Below are 22,646 nucleotides of genomic sequence, written 5' to 3'. Positions count from 1 at the left end.
AGACCACATGTTGTACGATTCCATTCATATGGATGCCCAAAATGGGCAAAATTACAGAGACAGGAGAATAAACTGGCAGTAGCCTAGGGCTCAGGGGAGAAATGGGAAGTGCCCAGCAACGTGCACCAAGTTTCCTTTTGGAGTGATTAAAACGGTCTAAAATTGATTGTGCTAATACACTAAAAACCACTAGACTGTACAATTTGAGTATCATTCACATGGTACATCAACTATATCTCAAAAAAGATGTTAAAATGTCATTATTTATTTTGGGGGGCTGCGTTGGGTCTTCATTGCTGCGTGTGGGCTTTCTCTAGTTGCGGTGAGCGGGAGCCACTCTTTATTGAGGTGCACGGGCCTCTCATCACGGTGAGAAGGCGTGTGGGCTCAGTAGTTGCAGCACGCAGGCTCAGTAGTTGTGGCTCGCAGGCTCTAGAGCGCAGGCTCAGCAGTGGTGGCACACGGGCTTAGCTGCTCCGCGGCATGTGGGATCTTCCTGGACCAGGGATCGAACCCGTGTCCCCTGCATTGGCAGGCGGATTCTCAACCACTGCACCACCAGGGAGGTCCTAAAATGTCATTTAATGAGGTTCACGTTTACGGCTGCTCCCCCCTCGCCAAGCCCGTGGGAGACGCAGAGCAGCCCCAGCGGAAGGTGCACCCACAGGGGGCTTGTGTCACAGCTGAGGAACCCTGATCTTCCATAGTGGGGAGTAAGCAAAGCTGCCTAACCTTTATTCAGCAAGCAAACTGCCTTCTGCCCAGAGGGAACCACGAGCTGCATCTTCTAAGGCTGCCTGTTACACAGACAGACACCCACGGGAGAAAGCCTGGAGCAAAAAGGCAGCGAGTGTCTGCTCACCAGACATGCAGAACCGCGAGACCCACAAGAACTGTCCCCTGAGACGGGGCAGGAAGGGTTAGGGGACACAAAAAATACAGGAAGAGATGACGGTTGAGAGTCTTCCAGGTCTCATTAACGCTCTACAAGTAATCTAAAGTCCACTCACCTAGAACCTTCTGAAGGATTTAAATAAATAATAGGTTGGTTGATTCAATGAACAGGAAGCCATGAAAGCACTTTAGGCTTACATTATTGACCAAAACAGAGATGGAATTACTTTTTTGAAGTTACATACTTTCATGTCAGACCCTAAGGAAGAAAAATATGTTTTTAACAAAAATAGCACGTTCACTGACTCACTTATTTCTAGCTGACGCTGTATCCGGCCTTTGCTTCGCTCCCGAAATAGAGTCTGTGCTTCGTTATACTCTGTCATAACTTCCACAAACTGTCGAGATAGCACTGAATGCTTTTAACATAAAAAAAAAAAAAAATAGATCAATACACACTGGTCATTTCTTCTAGTAAAAGTGATAAATAAAAACATCACATTATAGAGATTCAAACTAATATGCCACTTACTCCTTCAAATGGAAAATAAGATTAACAGCAACTTACCGTATAACAGAATCTATGCCAAGAACTTTACACGCATTATGTTATTTGACTTTCACAGTAACCTTACTATACTATTACTATCCCTCATTCTGTAAAAGTGAAACCGTCATTTCAAGAAGTCAATTAGCCCATAGCTACAGGCTGACTGGGTCAGGTTGGCACCCAGGCAGACTGTCCCCAGAGCCTGAGCACATAATCCCCATTTGTCAAGTAGAGTTCAGTGGATTAAATTCCACTTTGCTGCACCATAAACCTATAAAAGGAGAGGATTTTACCACGAACACTAAAATGACTGGGATAATTCTTTGCTCTTCAGAACAGAATTCTGCTGTTGGGCTGAACACACTTTTTTTCTTCATAATCTAGAGAGGGAGTCTATAAATACGATGCCTTTTTTATGCAGAAATGCTGAGAGAATTAATGTGATGGTAAAGATGAAATTATTTTGAATTTGAAAGAAGTATAAAGACCTATTCTTCAGCATCGCTTCAATCTAGACAAGACCAATAATCAAACCTGGGTTCTGCGTATCCGAAGATCCACTGACGTTCGGTTCCCACTCTCATCCTGATCAAAACTTTGTTCAATAGCTAGAAACAAACAGGAAAGAGTTTTTTGGTGTTTTTTTTTGCGGTACGCGGGCCTCCCACCGCCGCGGCCCCTCCCACTGCGGAGCACAGGCTCCAGACGCGCAGGCCCAGCGGCCATGGCCCACGGGCCCAGCCGCTCTGCGGCATGAACCCGTGTCCCTTGCATCGGCAGGTGGACTCTCAACCACTGCGCCACCAGGGAAGCCCAAGAGTTATCTTTTAAACTAAAAAATGAAAGGTCTTCAAGCCTAACCTCAAATGTATTTTCTTATCTTTTCAACTCCTAGTAAATTTATGAGTTTTGGTAATTGTCAGTTGCTGATGATATCAGAAAATAAAACCAGATGTTACAGCTTCACATTTCAAAGCAGGCAACATGAATCTGATCAAGTTTGGAGAATTTAACTGTCAATCCACAGGAAATACAGAGCACAGTGTAACCTGTTAAGTGACATTAAAGGGGTGAAATCAGCAAAACTCTGCAACATGGCAACATATCAACCAATCACAGAATACGGTCCAAATAAGGAACCCAATTCAAACAAACTATTTAAAAAAATGTTTAAATAAAACAATAAAAAGATCACTGGGGAAGTGTGAATTCTGACTGGATATTTTATAATAAATAATAGTAATTAATGTGACTTAGATATAATAGTAGTATTATAGGGCTTCCCTGGTGGCGCAGTGGGTGAGAGTCCGCCTGCCGACGCAGGGGACGCGGGTTCGTGCCCCGGTCGGGGAAGATCCCACATGCCGCGGAGCGGCTGGGACCGTGAGCCATGGCCGCTGAGCCTGCGCGTCCGGAGCCTGTGCGGTGAGAGGCCCGCGTACCGCAAAAAAAATACAAAAAAAAAGAAAAAAAAATAGTAGTATTATAGTTGTACTTGGGGGAGAAAAATCCTTCTCTTAGAAATACACACAGAAAACTATATGCTGATGAAGACCCAGATGTCTGGGATTGGTTGTGAAACCAGCTGGGCTGAGTGAGGGCCGCTGGGACCTGCAGAGCTCAAGGGCGTAGACATGGGGCTTGTGGTGGTGACCCCCTCCCCCGACATACGTCTGAAATTCTCCTTAATAAAGGTTCATTTTGATCTTCAGAAATATTCTTGATTTGAATGTCATTTTGTAAAAATTAAATACAGTCTGTCTTTCTACCACACGGAGAAAACCCACATCTGTTTCGGTCCCACAGGGAAGCTGTGGACCTCCACCCGGCACCGTCAGCCGAGATGAATCTACGAAAGGTTCAAAGGAGCTCACCGAGTACAAGGGCATTCAAGAAGAACCCAGCACTTCATGTCAAAGGCTAGTCGCCTTCTCAAACATCTGCAGTTTAGCCCCAAATGTCATAAAATAGAACAGATTAACAATTTATAAGCGAGTGCTAACTCCTGCTGGGCACGAATTAGTGCTTCACTCTGAAATTTAAGGGTTAACAGCCCTTAGGTTTAGCTCCTCGTTTAAGAATTCTAGAATAATGAGGAACTTAAACAAGATTTGCTATTCCAAGTACATACAACTTATTTTAAAGCGGTCACAATCTTAACTTTTGAAAATGTAAAAGAATAAAAAGTTATAAAGAAGAAAATAATAATTACCCACATTCCTACCGTCAATGATTACATGTAATCAAAACTTTACACTCACATTTTAACTTGGTCCGAATTTTATTAGCAGTTTTCTTGATTTCTTTGTTCAGATCTTCAAGTTCTTCTTTTATTTCTACAAAATTAAAAAAAAAAAGACGTGAGTTATAATATCCAACATCAGTGTTCAACAAACTTAAACAGAACAATATTCTTGGTAGTCATTTGTTTGTTTCTTGAGAAAAACTACTGATCACCCCAGTGGTTCTCAAAGTGTGGGTCCTGGACCAGCAGCTTCCCTTATCAGGTGGGCGTTTAGTAGAAATGAAAATTCTTGGACTCCACCCCTGACCTACTCACAGGAACTTCACTAGATGGGCCAGGACTGTGACTTAACAAGCCCTCCAGGCGGCTCTGGTGCACACCTAAGTTTCAGGATACCTGGTTTATACCAATTAATTGATGAAACAGTTCCTTGAACCCAGTGCTGACACCTAGACCTGAAAAAGGAAAGCAGAAATTTAACCATATTCTGGGAGGAAAAAAGCCTCCACGTGTTTGACTTCTTTCCTGCTGTCCTCTCTCTCATCAAAGCGGGCTCCTGGCAGGAGCGTGGGTTCCTGCACCGGGGAAGGCTGAACTCACACCCCCAGAGGCCCCGCCTCCGCGTGCGGGGAAGGAGGGTCAGGGAAGGGGTCCAAGGGGAAGTGCGTGTGGAGCAGGTCTGTGCGGGGTCCACCCAGCTGAGGACACGACGCACCAGTCGGGACAGCCGGGGACGCTGACCAGCCGCAGACACATGACTGAGGACTGAGAGTGCGGGGGACATTCCAAGGGCTCACCTCTCTGGATAAGAAAGCCCCAGGGTTGGGGGTCACTCAGGACTGAACTACTGGACCTTCCTGCTAACACAGGTGCGCAGGGGCTCAAGCATTAATCACAGAAATACAAAAGGCGTTACGACGCTTAACCCTTCAAGCTACAGAAGCTGGCCATGAGGTTATATTTGATAACGGCAGGATTTCAAATCTCTGAAAACAAGGGCAATATTGGGAACTAGGTCATTCCTATGAGTCCTCCTGCTGAGAACAAGCAGAAGAGCTGGACGTCATCAACCTATAAAGGCAGCAAAGAAGACTCAAAAGAAGGAAACCCAGAGAAATGAGCCCAGCGAGGGAGCTGCTTGAGCCCAGAGGCAGCCAAAGCCTTGAGAAGCCAAGAAAAGGCTGAGCTGAAGCTAAAGACCACATGCTGGAGAAAGGGGAGCCGCAGGCCCAGAACGCCGGTGCACACGGCCAACCAGCAGAAACGTTTAAGAATCATCTCGTAAAAAAGAAAATACTATCGAGAGCAACAGTCAGCTCTACCCACCACCAGTCCCTCCCACCAGGAAGCCTGCCCAAGCCTCTTAGATAGCCTCATCCACCAGAGGGCAGACAGCAGAAGCAAGAAGAACTACAATCCTGCAGCCTGGGGAACAAAAACCACATTCACAGAAAGACAGACAAGATGAAAAGGCAGAGGGCTATATACCAGACGAAGGAACAAGATAAAACCCCAGAAAAGCAACTAAATGAAGTGGAGATAGGCAACCTTCCAGAAAAAGAATTCAGAATAATGATAGTGAAGATGATCCAGGACCTCGGAGAAAGAATGGAGGCAAAGATCGAGAAGATGCAAGAAATGTTTTAAAAGACCTAGAAGAGTTAAAGAACAAACAAACAAAAATGACAATACAATTACTGAAATGAAAACTACACTAGAAGGAATCAATAACAGAATAACTGAGGCAGAAGAAGGGGTAAGTGACCAGGAAGACAGAATGGTGGAATTCACTGCCGCGGAACACAATAAAGAAAAAAGAATGAAAAGAAATGAAGACAGCCTAAGAGACCTCTGGGACAACATTAGATGCAACAACATTCACATTATAGGGGTCCCAGAAGGAGAAGACAGAGAGAGAGGACCCCAGAAAATATGTGAAGAGATTATAGTCGAAAACTTCCCTAACATGGTAAAGGAAATAGCCACCCAATTCCAGGAAGCGAACAGAGTCCCAGGCAGGAAAAACCCAACGAGAAAGACGCTGAGACACATAGTAATCAAATTGACAAAAATCAAAGACAAATAAAAATTATTGAAAGCAACAAGGGAAAAATAACATACAAGGGAACTCCCATAAAGTTAACAGCTGATTTCTCAGAAGAAACTCTACAAGCCAGAAGGGAGTGGCACAATATATCTAAAGTGATGAAAGGGAAGAACGTACAACCAAGATTACTCAACCCGGCAAGGATCTCATTCAGACTCGATGAAGAAATCAAAACCTTTACAGACAAGACAAAAGCTAAGAGAATTCAGCACCATCAAACCAGCTCTACAACAAATGCTAAAGGAACTTCTCTAAGTGGGAAAAACAAGAGAAGAAAAGGACCTGCAAAAACAAACCCATAACAATTAAGAAAGTGGTAATAGGAACATACATATCGATAATTACCTTCAACGTGAACGGATTAAATGCTCCAACCAAAAGACACAGGCTTGCTGAATGGATACAAAAATAAGACCCATATATATATATGCTGCCTACAAGAGACCCACTTCAGACCTAGGGACACATTCAGACTGAAAGTGACGGGGTGGAAAAAGGTATTCCATGCAAATGGAAATCGAAAGAAAGCTGGAGTAGCAATGCTCATATCAGATAAAGTGGACTTTAAAATAAAGAATGTTACAAGAGACAAGGAAGGACACTACATAATGATCAAGGGATCAATCCAAGGAGAAGATATAACAATTATAAATACATATGCACTCAACATAGGAGCACCTCAATACATAAGGCAACTGCTCACAGCTATAAAAGAGGAAATCGACAGTAACACAATAATAGTGGGGGACTTTAACACCTCACTTACACCAATGGACAGATCATCCAGACAGAAAATGAATAAGGAAGGACAAGCTTTAAATGACACAACAGACCAGATAGATTTAATTAATGTTTATGGGACATTCCATCCAAAAACAGCAGATTACACTTTCTTCTCAACTGTGCACGGAACACTCTTCAGGATAGATCACATCTTGGGTCACAAACCAAGCCTCAGTAAAGTTAAGAAAATTGAAATCATATCAAGCATCTTTTCTGACCACAATGCTATGAGATTAGAATCAATTACAGGGAAAAAAATGTAAGAAACACAAACACATGGAGGCTAAAAAATACGTTACTGAATAACCAAGGGATCACTGAAGAAATCAAGGAGGAAATCAAAAAATACCTTGAGACAAATGACAACAAAAACACGATGATCCAAAACCTATGGGATGCAGCAAAAGCAGTTCTAAGAGGGAAGTTTAGAGTAATAGAAGCCTACCTCAGGAAGCAAGAAAAATCTCAGATAAACAGTCTAACCTTACACCTAAAGGAACTAGAGAAAGAAGAACAAAAAAAAGCCCAAAATTAGCAGAAGGAAAGAAATCATAAAGGTCAGAGCAGAAATAAATGAAATAGAAACCAAGAAAACAATAGCAAAGGTCAATAAAACTAAAAGCTGGCTCTTTGAGAAGATAAACAAAATTGATAAACCATTAGCCAGAGTCATCAAGAAAAAGAGGGAGAGGACTCAAATCAATAAAATTAGAAATGAACAAGGAGAAGTTACAACAGACACCACAGGAATACAAAGCAACCTAAGAGACTACTACAAGCAACTCTATGCCAAAAAAATGGACAACCTAGAAGAAATGGACAAATTCTTAGAAAGGTATAACCTTCCAAGACTGAACCAGGAAGAAGTAGAAAATATGAACAGACCAATCACAAGTAATGAAATTGAAACTGTGATTAAAAAGCTTCCAACAAACAAAAGTTCAGGACCAGAGAGCTTCACAGGTGAATTCTATCAAACATTTAGAGAAGAGCTAACACCCATCCATCTCAAACTCTTCTAAAGAACTGCAGAGGAAGGAACACTCCCAAACTCATTCTATGAAGCCACCATCACCCTGATACCAAAACCAGATAAAGACACTACAAAAAAGTCCTAGGGAGACAAAAGACCTGTATGCAGAAAACTACAAGACACTGATGAAAGAAATTAAAGATAATATCAACAGATGGGGAGATATACCATGTTCTTGGATTGGAAGAATCAACAGTGTGAAAATGACTGTACTACCCAAAGCAATCTACAGATTCAATGCAATCCCTATCAAATTACCAGTGGCATTTTTTACAGAACTAGGACAAAAAATCTTAAAATTTGTACGGAGACACAAAAGACCCCCAATAGCCAAAGCAGTCTTGAGGGAAAAAAACGGAGCTGGAGGAGTCAGACTCCCTGACTTCAGACTACACCACAAAGCTATAGTAATCAAGACAATATGTTACTGGCACAAAAACAGAAATATAGATCAATGGAACAGGATAGAAAGCCCAGAGATAAACCCACGCACCTATGGTCAACTAATCTATGACAAAGGAGGCAAGAATATATAATGGCAAAAAGACAGTCTCTTCAATAAGTGGTGCTGGGAACATGGACAGCTACATGTAAAAGAATGAAATTAGAACACTCCCAACACCATACACAAAAATAAACTCAAAATGGATTAGAGACCTAAATGTAAGCCTGGACACTATAAAACTCTTAGAGGAAAACACAGGAAGAACACTCTTTGACATAAATCACAGCAAGATCTTTTTTGATCCACCTCCCGGAGTAATGGAAATAAAAACAAAAATAAACAAATGGGACCTAATGAAACGTAAAAGCTTTTGCAAAGCAAAGGAAACTACAAAGAAGACAAAAAGACAACCCTCAGAATGGGAGAAAATATCTGCAAACGAATCAATGGACAAAGGATTAATCTCTAAAATATATAAACAGCTCATGCAGCTCAATATTAAAAAAACAAACATCGTAATCAAAAAATGAGCAGAAAACCTAAACAGACATTTCTCCAAAGAAGACATACAGATGGCCAAGAAGCACATGAAAGGATGCTCAACATCACTAATTATTAGAGAAATGCAAATCAAAGCTACAATGAGGTGCCACCTCACATCAGTTAGACTGGGAATCGTCAGAAAATCTACAAACAACAAATGCTGGAGAGGCTGTGGAGAAAAGGGAACCCTCTTGCACTGTTGGTGGGAATGTAAACTGATACAACCACTCTGGAGAACAGTATGGAGGTTCCTTAAAAAACTAAAAACAGAATAACCACATGATCCAGCAATCCTACTGGGCATATACCCAGCGAAAACCATAAAAAACCTTAAAAAACTAAAAACAGAATAACCATATGACCCAGCAATCCCACTGGGCATATACCCAGAGAAAACCATAATTCAAAAAGACACATGCACCCCAATCTTCACTGCAGCACTATTTACAATACCCAGGTCATGGAAGAAACCTAAATGCCCATCAACAGACGAATGGATAAAGAAGATGTGGTACATATATACAATGGAATATCAGCCATAAAAACGAACGAAATTGGGTCATTTGTAGAGATGTGGATGGATCTAGGGATTGTCATACAGAGTGAAGTAAGTCAAAAAGAGAAAAACATATATTGTATATTAACGCATACATGTGGAACCTAGAAAAATGGTACAGATGAACCGGTTTGCAGGGCAGAAACAGAGACAAAGATGCAGAGAACAAACATATGGACACCAAGGGGGGAAGCGGGGTGGTGGTGGTGGTGGGAAGAATTGGGCGATTGGAACTGACATGTATACACTGATGTGTATAAAATGGATGACTAATAAGAACCTGCTGGATAAAAACATAAATAAAATAAAATTCAAAAAAAAGGAAATACTATCCTAAGACTCATACTATGGCCACAAGCCTTCATATACCAAGCCCAGGTCTCAATCAAAAATAACCAGGAGGGTTTCCCTGGTGGCGCAGTGGTTGAGAGTCCGCCTGCCAATGAGGGGACATGGGTTCGTGCCCCGGTCCGGGAAGATCCCACATGCCGCGGAGTGGCTGGGCCCATGAGCCATGGCCGCTGAGCCTGTGCGTCCGAAGCCTGTGCTCCGCAGCGGGAGAGGCCACAACAGTGAGAGGCCCGTGTACAGCAAAAAAAAAAAAAACATCCCACACGGAGCAATGGAGAGCCCAAGTGCCGCAACAAAGACCCAGTGCAGGCAAATAAATAAAGAAATAAGTAAATAAAAATAAAGGCATTTGTGTCTAGGCTTTATCTGCCTAGGTGTCTGGATCAGACCCTGGAAAGAGGGTAAAACAGCTATAAAGGCTACCAACGTGATGATTTTTGACTGAGAATATGGACTGTGGATTAGACAGCGTTTTTATCAACATCAAATGTTCTGAATTAGATAATTACAAGAGAACCTCCTCCTTAGGAGATGAACACTGGCGTACTCAGGGGTGGATGGTCACAAGGCCTGCAACTCACTCTAAAATGAGTCAGCAAAAATAACATGTGTGTGTATGTATGCGTGTGCATACATGTGCAATGTGTGTGTACACGCACACATATGCATACACATACACACACATACACAAAGAGAAAGAAATCAAACGTGGCGAAATGTTAACAATTGGTGAATCTCAGTGAAGGGAACGTGAAGTTTCACTGTACCATAATTGCAACTCTCCCATAATTAGAAAAGTTTCAAACTAAAAACATGAAAAGAACATTTAATGGGACGAGCCCCTCGATGTAGCACGTGTTCCCAGGAATGCTGGCCCGAGGGGCGAGCTGACAAGTACTCAAGGACACACAGGTAGGCGAGGAGGCCCGGGCGGAGTGGTCTGTGACGTGAAACCCGGACGCGGGGTGGGCCCGCGGCTCCGCCTGGTGCTGCCTGCGGTTCAGGACAGCAGCGGGGACGGCAGAGCCGGCTGAGTCCCAGGGCGCTCGAGACTCTGCACTAACTGCTCACCCTCTCCAACCCCCAACATCCTCGGCTCTCGGACACACCCGAGGGGAGCACCGGCCTCGCGAGGCCAGCGCAAGGAGTGAACGGGCCTCCACCCGTCCAGTGTTCAGCCTGGTCCCTGCTGCTCTACGCAGCAGCAAGTCTAAGTTAAGAATCATATATGACACTACAACGATGTGAGGTCCCGGCAATACCCGCCACACACTGGGAGCAAGCTATCTGTAAACAATAAAAGGCACACTGCCATCCGGCCCCAGGCCATTCCGCTCCCACAGAAACGGCCGACGCTGACCAGCAGGCAGCCATCACAAAAAGGGTCCTGGAACGCTCTGCTCAGGTACACTGTACAGCCACAGGCACCGGCTGCTCCAAACCCTACACTTCTTTAAAGATGTTTTTTTTCTTTTGATGTGGACCGTTTTTAAAGTCTTTACTGAATTTGTTACAATTTTGCTTCTTCTTATGTGTTTTGGTTTTTTCGTCTGCGAGGCATGTGGGATCCTAGCTCCCTGACCAGGGATCGAACCCGTACCCACGACACTGGAAGGCGAAGTTCTAACCATTTTACGCCAGGAAAGTCCAGTACACTTCTTTAAAAGTGTATGTTTTATACATATTTTTTGCTAGAAAAATATTTACCGAAACGTTAACGGTGTTTATCACCACGGGACAGGTTACGAACGTTGTTTTTTTTTTTCCTTCCTTTCTGCTTTCTTCCAAAATGCCCACGATAAAGCATGTAATTAACTCTGATAACGTAAAACAGGTTAACTTTAAAAGATGAAGAGGATGAGGGCGGGGCGGGGGAGCCAGTCAGCAGGGCTGGACGCTAAGGAGGGAGGACAAGGGCCAGGGCTGAGGCTGCCGGCAGGACCTGCAGCGCAGCCGGGGTGAGGGGAGGCCCACGAGACCCCTCTCGGGAAGCAACAGCCGCCGCGGGGCGAGGCAGGGCTGCAGACAGGCATGCTTGGACGGGCAGACGGGCGGCCTTCTGGCCCAGGAGCCTGGACGGAAGTACAGCGAGAGGTGGCTCAAGGCCACATACCACAGTTGCCCTTAAAAAGGAGACACACACCTCTCACGTGGAAGCAGGAGGAAGGATGGGATGGAACAAGGTGATGAGGGGGAAACACACTGATGACAGTAGCAGTGGGCATTTACACGGAATGGTGCGCGATCTGTCCATGGTCAACAGTGAATTCACGGTGGAACTGGGGTTTGAACCCACCGCTCACCTGAGAAGAGGCTTTCTACACTAAGTGGTGACCACACAGTTCTCAAGCGAGTCTGAAATGTGTACTCCAGCAGAAAAGCACAAAATGCACAAAGGAGGAGGATTTAGAGACGGGAGGCAACCAGATGTAAGCGTCGTAGCTCAGAGACGAGAGGCCAGCCCAGGAGCGTTACAACGCAGACAGAGAAGAAGGGCAGATAAAATGTTAGCAACAGGTTGTGACTGTTTAGGACGCCCATACCTAAAACATGGGATGAAAAGAAGGGCTCTGACTCCTGATTCAAAGGAACTACAAGACGTGTTACTGATGAGTAAAGGCCCCTCCATTCTGATGGTGATGTCAGCCGTAACACTATCACCAGCAAGACCCAGAAAGTTGAATAACACACATTTCAGGCTCCCACCAGGTGGGTCCATGTTTTGGAGGGCCTGAAACTTACACATTTTCAGTGGCCCTCTTAAAAAAAGAAAGTACAGGGCTTCCCTGGTGGCGCAGTGGTTGAGAGTCCGCCTGCCGATGCAGGGGACACGGGTTCGTGCCCCGGTCCGGGAAGATCCCACATGCCGCGGAGAGGCTAGGCCCGTGAGCCATGGCTGCTGAGCCTGTGCTCCGCAACGGGAGAGGCCACAACAGTGAGAGGCCCGCGTACCGCAAACAAAACAAAACAAAAAAAAAAGAAAGTACAGAAATGTAAAGTCAATAAAAGTGAGAGTAACCCTTTACTAATACCCTCTATTAGCTTCTCAGGCAAATCTTTCTCTGGGATCTTGTCACTGAGGTTAATGAAACAATCTGGCCAGCCAGCCAGCCCTGCCTCTGCAGCAGAAGCCAACAGGCCAGGGCCCGGCCATGGGGTGGCGCCACCCGGTGGCCACTGTGCTCTGGAACCCCTTTCTGCGGGCCCACCCAGGAGCCCAGGCAGGGAGGGCACCGGCACCGAAGAGCTGGAGCTCCACCTTGCCCCTCCCCACCCACCAGGACAAAGGGCTGGGGGGACAGCAGCCCACTGCCCACTGCCCCACCCTGGGCACTTCCTAGGGCCCAGCATTGTGGGGCAGGAGTAACCGCGTTGCTCTTTACAGAGAGCAACTCAGGGAGCAGCGAGACATCACTTCTTACGCTCTGGTTCACACCCTGCTGTGAAACAGAGACAGGAAGCAACAGTCTTATTCAGAGCCCAAAGGGACTACTGCGAAGCGTTAAGAGCCCCAACTTCACTCCAACATTGTTGAAGCTGTTGTAACTTGGCAGCAAAAGTTTTTTGGAGGTAAACTTCTCGAAAGAAAAAAATACAGTAATATGTATTCAAATTCAGCTTCCCCGAGAGTTGAGCAAGATGTTAACAGGTGTTACACAAAAAGTTCTGTGAGCAAATACATTTGTGAAACACTCCACTAAGAAAAGGTTTCTTCATTGCAGGACTTCTCAGAGCCTTTATTACTCTGCAACCTTCCAAGTGGGGATGTGGTGTGAAAAGGACTCCAAATGCATTTGGCCACAGAAGTCTTGTTTCACATACTAGCTACTGAGATTCATGCTCCAGGAACACACTTTGGAAAATATCCTTCTAAATAGCCTTCTATCCAGGGCATCTACAGACGCCCAGAGCGTTATTTTACGAGACATGCAAAATCTTCAAAATGAGTTTTTTCAATTTAATACCAAGTTAATTTTTCAATGTAAGGCCACACCAAATAACCTAACAAAGTTGCTTTCAACTTTCCTCCAAGACTGAGAATAAGCGTGTTCCCATCACCACTTCTATTCAATGCTGTACGGAAAGTCAGTGAAATAAGTCAACTGAAAATAAAAAGCATAAGAACTGAGGGACAACTGTGATTATTCACAGGTGTCATGACTGGGTGCAGAAAAAAACTAACAGAATCCACAAACAAATTATTAAAATTAATTAATTAGGCAAGATAATGGGATACAAGGTCAACATACAAAACCCACCGTATTTCCATATATGGAAACAAGTAGAAAACAAAATTTACAGCAGATACTGTTCACATTAAAACCGAAAGCATCACCTGCCATGAAAGGTGTGTGAGACCTCTACAGAGAGCCCTACAGAACATCACTGAGAGCAATTACAGAAGATGTAAGTAAAGGGACAGACCAGTTTCACGGATTAAAAGACTCAGTATTGTGAGGATATCAATTATCCCCCCAAATGATGTATGGATTCCAATTTGCAGTCTCCAGCTTATCCAGATCCATCTTACCTTTCAAGTTTTCAAAATTTGTCACTGTAGATCAAGGAAACACTTCCTTATAACTAACAATGCCCTGATGTCCAGTTAATGTTAAATCACTTGCTCACATGCTGCCCTCAACAGACACTACGAACAGCACACTCCATACAAAAGCCTTTGCTGAAGACTTAAGATCACTTTAGTCTGTTCTTCATCTTTAAATCTGCTCTAACAAGTACTGTTTTCCAAATCAACCTCTTATTAACTTTCATCTAAACACAAAATTCTATCACTCCTGTTTAACTGTGGACATAATACAGATCTAAGGCCCAGTCACTGACGTGACCCCAAAGTTCTGCAAGGCCACATCCATGTATGCTCGTGGATATCACAAATCAGTGGTCCTCACCCCAGCTGAACACCAGATCCCGCAGAAGCTGTAGAAAACCACACTGATGCCTTGGTTCATCCAGACCAGAGGCATGAGGATCCCGAGGGGTGGCCCACCAGCCTCCGGCACTTTTTACAAGCTCCCAGCTCAATCTCACGTGTTTCCAGGCTAAGGCCTGTGCTGTGGACAGCAAGAGGGCCAGGCACACAGATAGACAGACACACTCCTTTTTAAAACCAGCAACTTACTTCCTTCTGGGTTTGGTGCAGAAAGAATGATGCTGTGGTTTTTCTTTACTTCTTCAACATACTGAGCTATTTTAGCTATACTGTTTCTGATCTCCTCAACCTAGGAGAGAGAGAGAAAGTCATCACCACTGCGGCAAATTCACATTTGCGACCACTTTCCATTACCTAAAAAGAGAAGGATAGAAGAGGAAGAAAATAAGTGAATAATTACCACATAAAGAAACAACAACCTTTTCCCGTTCATTTAATTTTAAAAATAAAGGGAAATGCGCCATATTAAAATATCTACCTTTATGGCTAAGGCAATATCAGCCACCAGGAAAACCTTGTTGGTTGTAAGAAGTTTTACAATCAAGACCCAGTATTACCACAGATGATGGCAGCCAGAGGCATCTACTACCAACGCCAGTCTCCGTGCAGTCAAGAAGGGAGCTCACCCTGCAGCAGAGGCCGACCACCATATTCTCGCGTAGGGAGGTACTGACAGCTGATAAGGCCAAGCCTTCCTAGTCATTATTTTTTGCCTCTGATAGTCTAAAGTATTCACTACTTGTCTCAAAATGTAACGTATTCATTAGCAAGATATGTCCAGATGGATTCATACCAAGTGTGGCAGGCTGAATACTGTCCCCCAAAATGTCCAGGTCCTGGCCCCCGGGACCTTGGATGGTTACCTTATACGGCAAAGGGAACTGCAGATGTGACGGAAACAAAGGGTCTTGAGATGGGGAGATACAATCCCGGATCCCCTGGTGGGCCCTCAGTATGACCCCAAGGGTACTTGTAAGAGGGAAGTGGATGGAGATGGGACGACAGAAGGCGGCCACGCGACACTAGTGAAGCACAATGGTCTGCTGCCGGCCTGGCAGGCGGAGGGGCGCCAGGGGTGCAGCTCAGGAGGTGGGGAAGGCAGGGCAGCGGGCTCTGCCCGGAGCTCCTGGGGCGTGCGGTCCTGCTGGCAATGTGGCTTCATCCCGGTGGGACCAGCCTGGACTTCCGGCTTGCAGAGATGAAGACGGTAAATCTGTGCTGTTTGAAGCCACCCAGTTTGCGCGGCCCTAGGAAACTAAGCACAACTTCTCTATGTGAACGATGAGGAAACCCTAAAGCCCAGCAGCAGGGGACTTGTTAGGTTACATTACGGAACTCTAACAAAAGATATGAAAACACCTCCAGGATACAGTACCAAGTTAAAAACACGCCGAAAAAAAAAAACACCCACAAGGTGCAGAACGACACGTATACATGTTAGCAACGATGCAAGAAAGAGGTCAAGATAGGCAGAGATTAACCTGCAGATGTTAACATTTACACGAAGAAACACTGGGATGTCTAAATAAGAAACTAAGAAAAGGGTCACCTTCCGAGGGGACAGGTGAGGAAACCAGCAGATGAAGACAGGAGTGCGGGCGAGGCTTCTCGTGCCAGTGCATCCTCTCCCATCGTCCTGATTTCTGAGCAACAGGGACGCACATCCCAGTGGGGATGTGAGATGCCAGCGTGAGGAGCCCTACCGACTAGAGCGGCTCTCGCGTGTTTGGTCTCAGCGCCTCTTTAATCCTGAAAGTTACGGAAGGCCCCAAAGAGCTTTGGCTCACGTAGGCTGTAGCTCGCTTCGGATAATTCCCATAGTGGAGAAACAGCTTCGACATGCGTTAATTCACTGAAGACAGTTAATTACAAGACCACAGCATGCCATGGTGGATGTCCACGTTCTCATCTCAGAATGTCACCTACGGGGCAAAAGCCACCTTGCAGGTGTGATGCGTTAAGAGTCGAGATGGGAGATTACCCTGGATTATCTGGGTTGTTCCAGTGTAACCACAAGAGTCCTTATAAAACAGAAGCCAACAGGACCAAACTTAGAAAAAAGCGACGTTACAGTAGAAGCAGAGGCTGCGGTGAGGTGCCCGACGCTGGGGAAAAGGGCCCCGAGCCAAGGACGCAGGTGCCCCCAGAAGCTGGAGAAGGCAGGACGCAGCCTCTCCCCGCCGGGCCTGCAGGAGGGCGCGGCCCTGCCGGCACCTTGACGGGAGCCCCAGTGGCTCGTTTCAGCTTCGGACCTCTGCAGCTGTCAGGCTCTAAGTGTATGTTGGGTTTAGCCACTACGGTTGTGGTAATTTGTTACACCAGCAGTAGGAAATTAATACAGATGTTAATACCAATAACCTATTTTTATGGAAAAAGCAGAATCCCCCCCCCACCAAATCAGTGAAAGTACGAGCATTGATCTACATTTTTCTGCAAATCTAACTTCTAGCTTAATGGAAGGCATCTTGATTCTGATACCTGCTTCTGTGTTTAGCCTGTTGCCGTATCACACACTTGATGTAGCCTCTGGGAAACTCCCCCATTGTCCATTCGTGACAGAGTGAGAGGAAAGAGGTAAACATCTTGGTATTTTTATGAAAATCGTTACCAGCCACACAAACTCATTGGAAAGGCCTTAGGGACCCCAGGGACACTGGGACCAAGCCCCACAGCACATTTTGAAAACCAAAGTTTTAGAGGAGAGTTGAACACAGAATTCTACTTGCATAGAGCAGTGAAAGGCTATTTCATTAGGCCTGGGTGTTATTTCCATTTATTTACAGTCAATTTCTACAGAACTTCATATACTTCACATACTTATAATTTAATTAATCATGTAAAAACAGTACACAGAATTAAAACGGAATCTTTTAAAATTTTTGCTACTTTATCATGCAGGCTTCAACACAAATAACGACTTTGGGGTTTTAGTGCACAGATCTACATTTCAACGAGGCATCATTAAAGCAGCATTTCTGAAATAAGTTCAGTAGCACGCATCTGTCACAAAGTAGGAGAGACACTGTTTTACCTCTTGGAGGGTTCTGCAGTACACATGCCACCAGTATCTGTGCAGCAGAAGTCCCAGCGTGGTCCAAAAAGAAAACTGCTGGACCACCGATTCGGGACCAGGAGGGAAGCGCCACCGTCGCTGTGGTGCCAGGTCCATTTACATCTACGAAGCACACCACACAAGCCCCCCCCCCACCCCCTGCCCCGTCAACTACAAACCACCTTCGCAGAGAGGAGATTCCTGGCCGCTCATTACAGCACTACGCTAGTCTTCAGCAAACACTGGTCACGTGCAGAATTCCCACCTTTTGCAAAGTTCTATGTGATATGTAAGACCTGAATGCCATTTTCTAAGAAAGAGTTTGTATTAACAAACATCATTTGCTTCTCTATCTGTCTGTCTAAGAAGTCATTTCACAGAAATTAACTGTAAAATAAATCAACCATTTAACAAATGAAACTGGAACTTACGTTACAATCGATGGCTCTCAAACCTCCCTAACACGAGGAGTCACCCGTTTCTGTCTGCAGCTCTGAGACGCCCACAGCCGGAATGGGTTAGCGCTAAGTTACTACAGCTTAATGACTCTGAGTGATTTACATAAGTCTTCTATAAAGTACAACGACAACATTTAATGCTGGGAGATTCTTAAAATGAGAAATGTTTTTCCGGAGAACTGGTATGGAAGAATTAAGCATCTAGGTAAAGGGGGTAAAATCAGAGAATTAATGATTTTACAAAGTGGGTAGGTAAGCTCAAGACAGTAAAAAGAGTCTCATTTCCAAAGTGAAAGCCAGAAATCCACCATCTTAACTCTTTTGTACCTTAAAGTAAGTTCCTGTAGCTAACGATTTAATTTCATGTTTTTTCCATTAGATAAGATTAAGAACTAACATAAATGCTTGAAACCCAATGAATAGGTTCTTACTCTAGGTATTCAATAAATTCTGACTGGATCTGGAACACTGATAACTTCTAAAGTTATCTTACATAACTTCTAAGATATTTTTTATTAACATATTACATATTTTCAGATCCACGTATTGATAGACCGGTTTAGACTGTCAACAGATTTGAGTTAACTGAAACTTGTAGACGAGATTCAACATAATCAAAACAAGTCCTGCAAATGAAGCTTTCATCATTAAAAAATTACACTGAACCCGTTTCTTTTCTTCATATGTAACAAAGTCAAAATATTTGTTCTCTGACTCAATTTCAAAAATTTTAAATTATGCAAAATTTGATCAGCTATGACTTAGGATTAACAATTTAAACATGACGCCAGCCTAGAAACAGCCCTGGGGGGCTAAGAGGCAGAGGGAAAGGCCTCGCAGGGAAGCCCGAAGGAACGGACAGGTGTGAGGTCAGATCCAAGGGCGCGGGCCCACACGCGGACAGCCCAGAGAAAGGCCGTGCTGCCTGACAGCAATGGCAGAGCAGAGCTGCCACAATCGTATCTTTGCTTACGGATAAGACCTCTCAGGAGAGAAGTTCATATGACCTAGAGACCGGTATTCTGAAACGTGGAAAACTTCTCAGGAGAGGAATTTAAAATTCAATCAAAGATTTTAGGAAATACACAACGTGAGCTCTTTGATATGTGGGACTCACTGCCATTCTGCAGGAGGAAACAAGGGAAGCCTCGCTGTGTGTACCGTGCACACCTGACCACCAGCTGAGGGGCAGCACTGCCCCCAGGCCTTCCCCTCCCCGGGACCAAACCACCCCGAGTCTGGAGAACACCGCTGGCCATGGGTGCAGCAGCATCTCCCCGGGGCCTTCCCGTGCTCGGAGGACGCGCCTTCCCCCAGCACAGCCCCGCCAGGCCAGCAGCCCAGCCTGCGGGCATCAGTCTCTGCATGTGCCCTCCACACTCACGATCACCATTCTCAACCCCCCCCCACCAAGTCCATCAGCAAGAAGAATGTTTTCCTAGCACTAAAAAGTCTAGAGAACGTTTGCAATTCAAACACCAACTTTTTAAAATATTAGGGTATTATTTCAAATATGACAAGAGCACAGTTACATTAGTTTAACTATGTTTAAAGAAAACAAGTCCGTGTGGGTTTCATTAAACGGCTCTTACCTGATGGAAGAAATCATCCATAAAATGGTCCTTTTCAATAACAACGGTTGTGTCTCCATCATCATTTTTCCTACACTAAAATGGAAAAATATAAAATGTAAAATTCTGGTTTTAAAAAATTTCACGTAGACACAAACAGTGAACTGAAAGACAAGAGCAGTTCGGTACCTACAGGATCCCAACTCACTAAGAGCACCAAAGTGTAACGACTCCGAAGTGTGCCAGAGGCGCACCAGGCCACAGTCAAGGCGGGCAGACCGGGCTGCACGCCCCGAGAAGCAGCCACGTCCCGGGGAAACAATGGCTAGATCTCTCAGAACTGAGCGACGTAGAATCACCCATGCTGAGCACGTCCATTTAACACAGGCCAGGTTTATCCTCGACAAGTGAGGCTGCTTACCTCGCACACTCCCTATAAAGACTGAAAATACTGATACCACCAGTTCACTTTTCAAGACTATGTAATAATTTCCAAGGAACTATCACATATGTTAGCTGGTGCTCATCAATCTTCCCTACGTGAGTAACTCCCAGTCACGGCCACACTCATAATCAAGGAACACTTTACTAAGGAAAGACTCAGTAGCGAAGACCTGAGTAAGTAACACGGAGGAAGAAAGCAACTGACCGCTGGGAAGACCCAGGATAACACCGTACTTCACAAGTCATCCATAAAAGGGTCCTTTTCAGCAACAACAGTTGTGTCTCCATCATCATTTTTCCTACACTAAAATGGAAAAATATAAAACGTAAAATTCTGGTTTTAAAATTTTTCATGTAGACACAAACAGGTACCACCAGTTTAAAATAACACTGAAGAATAAAGAATGAGGAGATGTTATTCTAGACCAATGGGTCTCCAACTTGAGGGGCATCAGCTCTGCCTAGAGGGCTGGGTCTCTGACTCAGCGGGGCTGGGGTGAGGCAGTCCACACACTCGTGACTGTCCTAGAACGTCGGGAACATCGTCACATTCTAAGTTCCAAGTGATGCTGCCGGGCTGGGTTCCCCACCCCTCGAGGGAGGCAGAACCTAACGGTGGAAAGTCTCTCCTGGGAAGAAAGCGACCTCCGTCTACAGCCACGGGGGACAGGAGACGTCAGAACCCAGGACCCGGTACCGGAATCACACAGTGTTTGTCAAGGACGTGTGACACAGCATCCACCAGCGAGAGCCGGGGACTCGGGAGGAAAAAGGAAATACACCTGCCAGAATACAGAGGAGGGAGCTATTAGGAACTGTCTCCCCAAGAACACGCAGGGTGAGTCAGCTCAGCTCAAACCCTGCGAGAGCCGAGGCGGCCAGATTTCGGGGATTCTCTCAACCCTCGTGAAATCAGTCTTTAACCACGGAAAGTCTGAAGTGTGGCTCTACTGATCTACAACCCAGAAATAACGTGGAAACAAAATTCCACTAAATTTAGCTAGGAAAACATGTACAAAATTTAATAAATGTGTCAAGAAAGCACAATGCAGCCTCCCTCTGCACCCATCCAGGGCCCTCACTAAGGCAAATCGATTTGGCCTAAAAATCAACAATAATCTCTCACCACCCCAGGGAAGGCTTCGGCACCTGCCTTACCCCAAGGCCTCCTCGATGAGACAATCCAGGACGGCAAGGGAGAAGAGGCGTGCTCCTCTATGGGAGGCGCGAGCTCCCTCACACAAGGGGCTTTTACGAGAGGACTGTGAACACGGGTTATCACCAGGAGACACCTCGCGCTGGGACAGCCGTGGGGCAGTCTCGGAGGGAAAAGCAGAGACCCACCTACGCAGGACTCCGGCAGAAGCTCCCTCAGCTGTGGGCCGGAGGCCCCCGGCACCTCTCAGAGCTGGGGGACCCTGCTCTCACAGGCGCCAGCTGCGGGGAAAGATGCCTGCAGTCAGGCAGCACTGCCACTGCAAACGTCTTATGTGAGCTCCGCTAACAGGACGAGCACTATGGGTTCAACTGTGCCCCCTAAACACAGATGTTGCAAACCCCTAGGACCTCAGCCTGGGACCCGTATTTGGAAAAAGGGTCAGTGAAGATGCAGTCAGTCAAGATGAGGTCGTGCTAGAGCAGCGTGGGCCCTTAACCCAACGTGACTCGCGTCCTTATGAGAAGAAACAGAGACGCACAGGGGGAGGCGGCCCGTGATGACCGCGATGCACCTACAAGCCGAGGACCCCTGAGGACCGCTGCCCGCACGGGAAGGTGAGAGGCAAGGCAGGGCTTTGGCGCAGGTTCGGGGAGCGTGCGGCCCCGCGACACCCTGGCTTCTGGCCTCCAGAGCCGGGAGGGCACATCTCCCTGGGTCAGGCCCCAGTCTGCGGGCCCGCGGCACGAGAGTCCAAGGACGCGCACGCACCAGTACGGGCTGAAGCACGCTCACGCCATCCTTTCTCCAATCAAGCGTGCTAACCGAGACACCCCTCTCAACTCTGCAGCCTGTGAACAGCGCTGTCCGGAGGAAAAAACCCTGTACCTACCGGGAGTCGCAGATGTGGGTTCTAACCGGCGACGAGGCGGGGACAACAGCCATCCCGTCCCCGCCCCCAGAGGCGGGGCTATGGGTTTCAGAAGGGCGTTATTTTCCCAGGGCATGCATACCCCAATAAAGGCTCTTAAAATCACTTCTGGTCCATGCTCTTAATTCCGAACAAAAAAGCACTTAAAGGCAGATGGGCAATCAGCTAACAAGCGACAGAAAGTTATGTGCAGACCCGCCCACCAACTCCACAGTGCTTTTCTCCGGGCTCCCACGGCACCTGAAGTGAAAGACGGCTGCTCGTGGGTACCGCGCGCGCCAGGGCACGGGTCGCGCGCTGTCTCACCGGTCCTCCAGCGCCGCCCGAGGCCTGCGAGCATCCCCACTTCACGCACACAGCACCCCATGGACGGCTGAGCACCCAGCCTCTTTGGGCACCAGGTGGGTTCGACCTCACAGATCCCACACTGCGCTCACTCCCCAACGGCAAGAGCTGCCCTCGCCTGGCTCAGTCACCGGGCGACGTAACTTACCTCCCACACCCGCTCGCGCGCCACTCCACGACCCGCCCTCTGCCAGGAGGGGCCGCCCTGCCCCTCTGACTCCAGCCCACGCC

At 46.1% G+C, this 22,646-nt stretch overlaps 1 protein-coding gene across 1 annotated transcript in view; it reads right to left on the bottom strand.

Annotated features, from left to right (window-relative positions):
* STX2 (syntaxin 2) overlaps positions 1-19,630 on the bottom strand; it is a 30,665-nt gene extending 11,035 nt beyond the window's left edge. Inside the window, exons 1-5 of the mRNA XM_024758644.1 lie at positions 19,561-19,630; positions 14,648-14,747; positions 3,706-3,780; positions 1,979-2,052; positions 1,205-1,313 (exon numbers count right to left, since the gene is read on the bottom strand). Coding sequence (XP_024614412.1) covers positions 1,205-1,313; positions 1,979-2,052; positions 3,706-3,780; positions 14,648-14,747; positions 19,561-19,581 — 379 coding nt within the window. The 5' untranslated portion in view covers positions 19,582-19,630. The remainder of the gene's footprint in view (positions 1-1,204; positions 1,314-1,978; positions 2,053-3,705; positions 3,781-14,647; positions 14,748-19,560) is intronic.
* Positions 19,631-22,646: the final 3,016 nt, after the last annotated feature.

Source organism: Neophocaena asiaeorientalis, unplaced genomic scaffold (genome assembly GCF_003031525.2).
Source record: "Neophocaena asiaeorientalis asiaeorientalis breed wild unplaced genomic scaffold, Neophocaena_asiaeorientalis_V1.1 scaffold77, whole genome shotgun sequence".
Taxonomy (NCBI): domain Eukaryota; kingdom Metazoa; phylum Chordata; class Mammalia; order Artiodactyla; family Phocoenidae; genus Neophocaena; species Neophocaena asiaeorientalis.
Note: the sequence above shows the minus strand (reverse complement) of the source record. Positions and strands in the feature narration are given on the sequence as shown.